The sequence below is a fragment of the Scyliorhinus canicula genome, chromosome 18, assembly GCF_902713615.1.
Source record: "Scyliorhinus canicula chromosome 18, sScyCan1.1, whole genome shotgun sequence".
Classification (NCBI taxonomy): Eukaryota; Metazoa; Chordata; class Chondrichthyes; order Carcharhiniformes; family Scyliorhinidae; genus Scyliorhinus; species Scyliorhinus canicula.
Genome location: NC_052163.1, coordinates 99,257,144 through 99,264,978, shown reverse-complemented (window position 1 = coordinate 99,264,978; position 7,835 = coordinate 99,257,144). Strand labels below are relative to the sequence as shown.

General features: G+C 49.5%; 1 protein-coding gene across 2 annotated transcripts; it reads left to right on the top strand.

Moving 5' to 3' along the window:
* The first annotated feature begins 1,158 nt into the window (after nucleotides 1-1,158).
* On the top strand, nucleotides 1,159-6,557 carry lsm7 (LSM7 homolog, U6 small nuclear RNA and mRNA degradation associated). Of its 2 annotated transcripts, none has more exons than XM_038777614.1 (4): nucleotides 1,159-1,263; nucleotides 1,703-1,793; nucleotides 2,543-2,614; nucleotides 5,644-6,557. In XM_038777614.1, the coding sequence occupies exons 1-4, from the start codon at nucleotides 1,258-1,260 to the stop codon at nucleotides 5,784-5,786; spliced, it is 312 nt and encodes a 103-aa protein (XP_038633542.1). In that variant the 5' UTR covers nucleotides 1,159-1,257; the 3' UTR covers nucleotides 5,787-6,557. The 2 variants fall into 2 exon arrangements, with proteins under 2 accessions (XP_038633542.1, XP_038633541.1); XM_038777613.1 differs by lacking the exon at nucleotides 1,159-1,263 and adding an exon at nucleotides 1,268-1,297.
* The last annotated feature ends 1,278 nt before the right edge of the window (nucleotides 6,558-7,835 follow it).

Below are 7,835 nucleotides of genomic sequence, written 5' to 3'. Positions count from 1 at the left end.
TGAGGGCGAGAGGGGGGGGTGAGGGCGAGAGGGGGGGTGAGGGCGAGAGGGGGGGTGAGGGCGAGAGGGGGGGTGAGGGCGAGAGGGGGGGTGAGGGCGAGAGGGGGGGTGAGGGCGAGAGGGGGGGTGAGGGCGAGAGGGGGGGTGAGGGCGAGAGGGGGGGTGAGGGCGAGAGGGGGGGGTGAGGGCGAGAGGGGGGGTGAGGGCGAGAGGGGGGGGTGAGGGCGAGGGGGGGTGAGGGCGAGGGGGGTGAGGGCAAGAGGGGGGTGAGGGCGAGAGGGGGTGAGGGCGAGAGGGGGTGAGGGCGAGAGGGCGAGAAGGGGTGAGGGCGAGAGGGGGGTTGAGGGCGAGGGGGGGGTTGAGGGCGAGGGGGGGTTGAGGGCGAGAGGGGGGTTGAGGGCGAGAGGGGGGTGAGGGCGAGGGGGGGGTGGGTGAGGGCGAGGGTGGCAGTGGGCGAGGGGGCAGTGGGTGAGGGCGAGAGGGGGTGTGGGCGAGAGGGGTGTGAGTGCGAGAGGGGGTGGGTGAGGGCGAGGGTGGCAGTGGGCGAGGGGGGCGGTGGGTGGGGGCGAGAGGGGGGTGTGGGCGAGAGGGGGGTGAGGGCGAGAGGGGGGGTGAGGGCGAGAGGAGGGGTGAGTGCGAGAGGAGGGGTGAGGGCGAGAGGAGGGGTGAGGGCGAGAGGGGAGGTGAGGGCGAGAGGGGGGGTGAGGGCGTTAGGGGGGGTGAGGGCGAGAGGGGGGGTGAGGGCGAGGGGGGGTGAGGGCGAGAGGGAGGGGCTGGCGGGAGATGGCCGCGGTGGGGGGGGGGGGGGGTGAGGGTGGCCGCGGTGGGGGGGGTGAGGGTGGCCGCGGTGGGGGGGGGGGGGGGAGAGTGAGGGTGGCCGGGGGGGTCGCTGGGGAGTGGACGGGTTCAGTGTGGGTACCTGGCTGAGCTGGAGGACAAACAACAGCAGCCGTGTTCCCAGCGCCATCTTCGAAGACACGGTCTGAACTCCCCTCCAGCCGGCACAATGGGGGCGCCCACACAGCGGCTGGAACAGTCCAAATTCACAAAATAGGGAGGGCTGATTTTGGCATCATCCGGCGGTTCATAAAAGGATTCTTAATTTGAAAAACATTTGTTTGATCAGGGGGATGGAAAGGCGGCCGCTCCCGAACGGGGGTGGTGACTGGATGGGGGAGTTTGTCGGTGCCGGAACTCCGGCTGCGGGTCGAGGTTAAAGGTCATGTGGTTCGGAGGTCAGAGGTTGTGGGCGCAGTGATGGCGGTGAGAGAGAGCAGAGGGAATGGCGGCGTCTGGGGCGAGGGACTGGGCTGCTGGCGTGGGGGCCGGACTGGATAGGGTCCCTGCGTCCCTCTTGCTTTGCTTTCGGCCTAGATTTGTGCAGTAAACCTTGGGGATTGGGATTGTAACCCGGAGCAGTCGGAGAGGGATCCCCCCCCCCCCCCCCCCCCCCCCTTGTCTCTTTGGATCCTTCCAGGCCTCAAATTCTGGCCCTTAAAACCCAGGCCTGGCACCCGGGTTTTGTGTATTTATTACTCGTTTTGTTTCAGTTCCGTGGGCTTCTCTTAACCCTGTCAGGAAGCCTGAGTCAAGTCAGCAGCCTCATCTCGCTGCAAATGCACCTAAACACGGGGCACGGGGTGATTCATTGGAGGCTCTGAGAATCTAGATTCTGACTTTCTTTTTATATCTTTAAATTCAGGATAAAGAGAAGAAAAAGAAGGAGAGCATTCTCGACCTCTCCAAGTACATAGACAAAACAATCCGTGTAAAGTTTCAAGGTGGACGAGAAGGTACAGTAACTATAAGTGACATATGAAAATATTATTTTGACACTTAATAGGCGACTGCAGCAGCTGAAATGTGAACATCCAGTTTGGGAAAGGAGTGAATGTTTATTTGGATGAGTATTGGGAATAAATTCAGAAATATTTGAGGAAAGAATCGTAAAGCAAATTAGCTTGCACTTGAAGTCCAATGATAATTTTTCACCCTGTTTCTTTTCATAGAATTCACAGTGCAGAAGGAGGCCATTCAGCCCATTGAGTCTGCACCCGCCCTTGGAAAGAGAACCCCACTTAAGCCCATGCCTCCACCCTATTTGTGTAACCACACCTTTTAGGAGTTTAAATAATGTTTTTAAAAATTTTTTAACCTTCAGCTGCCAGACTAACCATTGTGATGTTTTAGTTTGGTGGTTATGAGGGGTTAGGGTTAGAAAATGCTGGGTTTTGAAAATGCAAAATGGAGTAAAGTAGAAACTTCAACAATTAATTACCTTTCAACTCGAAGATCGACCTGTGAAGTGATTTCTCCAATAGTGAAGTACAGTGGCACTGTTGTAAGTTAAAACGACTTTAACTAGAAGTTGACACCTTGCTGTTGTAGCACTGGTCTTCATTGATTGTTACTGAAGTTGACACTGCCAGGGTGGTGTGAGAAAAGACGATTGTGATTGAGTCCTGTGTGCTGTATGTTTTGGTTCTATTGTGTAGTGTATTAATTTGAAGGTTGTTGAAATTGCTTTCTTTTCCCTTGACAGCTAGTGGGATTTTGAAAGGATTTGACCCACTTCTCAATCTTGTATTGGATGGAACAATAGAGTATGTGAGAGGTAAACCACAACAATTGTTCCTGATTTTTATAATTTCTTTTGTTGAAGATCTAGCACTAAACCACTTAAAAGTGAGATGGATTGTACTCCTGTGTTCCACTTAATAACATAATATAACTTTGACCCTAGCGAACTCAAAAGTGGGGTCCTGAGACCTTGGGGGATGCCATCTCATCTCTTGAGCTTGATACTTCTGATAAGATGCAAATTTATTAAGTAAGACCAGTGCTGTCTGTGGGTGTAAGATAAGAATTGGGGAAAGCTCCACTGGCTGGAACCATACCTACCACAAAGAAAGGAAGCTGTTACATCCATAGAATCCCTACAGCGCAGATGGAGGCCATTTGGCTCATCGACTGTACACTAACCATTTGAATGAGCTGCCCATTTACACTCTCTCATCCACCCTGCCCTATCCCTGTAATCCCATAACCTAACCTGCACATCCCTGGACACTAAGGGGCAATTTAGCATGGTCAATCCCCTTTGGACAAAGAGGAAACCAGAGCAGCTGGAGGAAACCCACATAGACACAGCGAGAAAGTACAAACTCCCCACAGACAGTGATCCAAGACTGGAATTACCCCGGGTCCCAGGTGCTGTGAGGCAGCAGTGCTAATCACCTTGCTGCCGACTGGTTTGAACCCACTCTTAACAGCAAGATATCACTGCAAGAGTTCCTTGGGTGCAGTGTCTTATCCTAGATCTGACCATCTCCTGTTTCAGCAATGACTTTGCTTCCCTCCATCGTAAGATCAGATGTGGGGATGTTTACTGATGATTGCAGGGTGTCAATTTCGTGGGAATGTCCCCACCAAGTTCCCTTTCACGTTCCACACCACCCTGGAAACAATTCTGGGTCACAATCTTGGAACTCGCTTCCTAACAGAATTGTGGGTGTACCTACCCAAAATGGACTGCAGTGGTTCAAGAAAACTACTCATCATCAACTTATCTCGGGCAGTTCGGGATAGAACATAGAACAGTACAGCACAGAACAGGCCCTTCGGCCCTCAATGTTGTGCCGAGCCATGATCACCCTACTCAAACCCACGTATCCACCCTATACCCGTAACCCAACAACCCCCGCCTTAACCTTACTTTTATTAGGACACTATGGGCAATTTAGCATGGCCAATCCACCTAACCCGCACATCTTTGGACTGTGGGAGGAAACCGGAGCACCCGGAGGAAACCCACGCACACGGGGAGGACGTGCAGACTCCACACAGACAGTGACCCAGCCGGGAATCGAACCTGGGACCCTGGAGCTGTGAAGCATTTATGCTAACCACCATGCTACCCTGCTGCCCCTAAATTTGTAGTAACTGCTGGCTTTACTACTGATGTTCACATATCATGCATGAGTTTTTAACGAAGTGTGCAGAGTGCATTTCTGGCTGACAGTCAAATTTGCAATCTGGTGCCATGCATGAGATGTTACCAGCTGAAAGCAGATACTTTGTAGATAAAAGGATGCTGGAACTGAGGCGGCACAGTGGTTAGCACTGCTGCCTCATGGCGCCGAGGACCCGGGTCACTGTCTGTGTGGAGTTTGCACATTCTTCCCATGTTTGCATGGGTCTCACTTCCACAACCCAAAATATGTGTAGGATAGGTGGATAGCCATGCTAAATTGCCCTGAATTGAAAAACAATAATTGGATACTCTAAATTTATTTTTAAAAAGGATGCTGGAACTGGCATTGATGCAATAAGCAGTGCTCTGCTTGGCAGAACAGAGCTTCACTACCAATTTCGCAGTCAAATCCTTACTCTGATTTGCCAGTCGAGACCACTGGGCAATGTTTGCACTTCAGCTAATGCTGTGGTGGGAGGGTTGGGGGAACCAGCATGACTGACCAATTGATTGAATATTTCCTCCAATTTAATATATTGAAAAGACCAAAGCTTTTGTCTTGGGTCCCCAATCCAACTGTTCCCTAGGTGTGCCATCCCTCTCCCAGCAACTGGCTGAGATTGAACTAGACTGCAACCGTTGTTTTATTTGACCCTGAGGTGAGCTTCCAATCACTTGTGCCCTCACTAAGACCTCCTCTTTCCAACTCTAACATCCTGACTTTGTCCTTGCTTCAACTCATCTGCTGAAACCCTTACCAATATCAATTCTAGAAGTTGCAAAACCTACTCCAGCGCACACTCTCCGCTGACCTCATAATATCGTCCGTAATCTTGAAGTCGCCCATAGCTCTACTACCCATGTCCTTACTCGTACCAGGTCCCATCACCCCTGTGCTTGCTGACCAAATTTGACTTCTCTTAATGTCTCGATTCTAAAATTCTCATTATCATTTTCCAATGCCTCTGTAGCCATGCCTCTTCCTAGCTCTGTAATCTCCTCAAATCTACCCTTTTGAACATCCATGCCTCTAGTTGCCAAAGCTCCACAAGTCCCCCTCTGCCTCCCTAGCTTTCATTATTCCTTTAAGAACTACTTCTTGACCAAGCTTTTGGTCATCTGTCCATATATATCATATGATGAGTTACATAGATACATAGAACATACAGTGCAGAAGGAGGCCATTCAGCCCATCGAGTCTGCACCGACCCACTTAAGCTTTCACTCCCACCCTATCCCCATAACCCAATAATCCCTCCTCAGCTTTTTGGTCACTAAGGGCCATTTATCATGGTCAATTCACCTAACCTGCACATCTTTGGACTGTGGGAGGAAACCGGAGCACCCAGAGGAAACCCACGCAGACACGGAGAGAATGTGCAGACTCTGCATAGACAGTGATCCAGCGGGGAATTGAACCTGGGACCCTGGCGCTGTGAAGCCTCTTGTGCTGCCCACAGTTGTTTCCAGTTTTTCCTGTGCAGAACCTTAGAATATCAGTTTATTATGTTAAAGATGCTAAGTAAATAGAAGTTGCTCCTTCAAGTGAATATTTAGTTTACAATTTCATATAACCAATTTGGTATGTTCCACATAGTGTTTTGTATTATAGAGCTGATAATCAAGGGCTAATGAATATTTTGTACAAACCTGACATTGATACATTTCAGATCCGGACGACCAATACAAATTGACAGAAGACACAAGGCAGCTTGGCTTGGTTGTATGCAGAGGGACCTCGGTTGTTCTGATTTGCCCACAGGATGGGATGGAAGCCATTCCAAATCCTTTCATCCAACAGCAAGATGGTTAACTTGGAAATGCCTCATCGCTGTATCTCAGGATTCCAATTGAGTTGGTTTTATCCATTTGCCACTGTGTTCTGATGGGGACTTGTAATATCACCAGCACTGGGGGATGTTTCCAAATGTAGTTATAGGCTGTGGAGAGCAAGAGCGTGCACTCATTTTTCAAAAATCTTGCGCAGGTTGGTTGTGAACTTGAAATTGTTGCCAGTTACATGTTGCAGTACTGGCTGAGTGACCCAGGAGTGTTGGCTGGCAAAGGCACATTTAGATATGGCAGCAATCTGTGTAACACAATGGAACAAGATTTTAGGAATGAAGCTGTCACTATGACAGGGAGTATGCTGAGCTCTCATTGGTACTAGAATCATAGTGCATTGGAAACAGTCACTTAATTCAAGCTCCAGCTGAATTTCCCCAGCAATAATCACTAGTGGAAGTTATTTTTGTTTAAAAACAAAACCATCTGATTTAGAAACCTGCAATTTTATACTCTGTTTATTTAAAATTATGTTAAATTGGACATATTTCTGGAGTCGCCTTTTATTTTCTCAGGCAACTTTTACCCGAATGCTTTTTGTAAAACAAAGTACCAGTGTTAAACTGTTATTCCGTATGGTTGTGAATAACATTTAATAACTTACTTTGGAGTCTTGCATAGAAACTTGTTTAATGTGAGTCTCTTCAGAGATTAGATTTGTTTCCTTGTTTACTTTTCGAAGCTGGATGTGGATGACGAACTTGTTTTCCTTGTACAATAAACTCTTGTTTTTCCAGTAGTTGGTACAGGGGCTGTTTTATTTTGCTTCAGTGATCCATAGAATCCCTACAATGCAGAAGGAGGCTATTTGGCCTATCGAGTCTGCACTGACCCTCTGAAAGAGCACCCTTCTAGGCCCACTCATCCACCCTATTCCCGTAACTTTGTAACCCCACCTAACCTGCATACACATCTTTGGACACTAAGGGCAATTTAGCATGGCCAATCCATCTAACTTTCACATCTTTGGACTGTGGGAGTGTTATAACCTGCCTGATTACTACTGGCTGGGGACTATTGGCAATCCCACAATCCTTGGTGAGTATGAGCTCCCCCAATGATGGGGGTGGAGGGACTCGGTCAGCTGACCCATGCTGACTTGATGGGGCCCGCCCCTGGCACCAAGCAGTTGGTCTCCCCATTGTTCTCTCCCCTCTTTCTCTCCCTTCCACCCCCCAGGCCCGGTGGCCAAACATCTTAAAAACATCACATTCCCCAATAAACAAACATCAGAAAAAACAGTGACGAAACAGCCAGTTTAGAAAAAAAGACACCCAAAAGCAGAACCAGCCCCAAAGACCACCCCACTCTAACCAGCTCCCTGCAAGACAAAGCTAACTTTAGCCATCCAAGCAGCCCCTTGTTACACATAATACTGCTTATACTTATACAGCCCAGTACTCTCCAAGGCTTCAGTGTCTTTTAGGTCGCCTCCAGCCTCTTTAATAAAAGTCCATACTTCGTCTGGTGTTTCAAAGTAGAAGTCCCGTTCCTCATGTGTGACCCACAGACAAGTTGGATACAGGAACCCAAACTTCACCCCCTTCTTAAAGAGGGCAATTTTTGCCTGATTAAACCCAGCTTGCCTCTTGGTCAAATCCGCACCCAGGTCCTGATAAATGCACAGTTCCTAATTCTCCCACTTGCTGTTCCGTTCCTTCTTAGCCCACCGCAGATCGTGTTCCTTGTCCAGGAATCGGTGAAAGTGTATCACCATCGCCCTCGATCGCGAGGGTTCTGTGCGCCGAGGGAACGCCTGAGCCCCCATCAACTTCTCCAACATGTCCGTCACATAAGCCCTCGCATCCGATGCCTCACTGCCTTCAGGGAGGCCGGCAATTTTAAGATTCTGCCTCCTGGACCTGTTCTACAGGTCCTCCAGCTTCTCCTGCATTCTTTTCTGGCGGTCGTTCATCATCTCCACCTTTGGTCTCCAGCGCAGTTATGTATTCCTCGTGCTCTGACACCATTTTCTCCACCTCCTGGGTCTCTCTTGCGTGGGTCTCTTGATCAATCG

Excerpts from the sequence above, each read along its gene's own strand:
- lsm7 (XM_038777613.1), top strand. Across the intron at positions 1,794-2,542 it reads GTTTCAAGGTGGACGAGAAG|CTAGTGGGATTTTGAAAGGA; the intron begins GTACAGTAACTA and ends TTCCCTTGACAG. Across the intron at positions 2,615-5,643 it reads AACAATAGAGTATGTGAGAG|ATCCGGACGACCAATACAAA; the intron begins GTAAACCACAAC and ends GATACATTTCAG.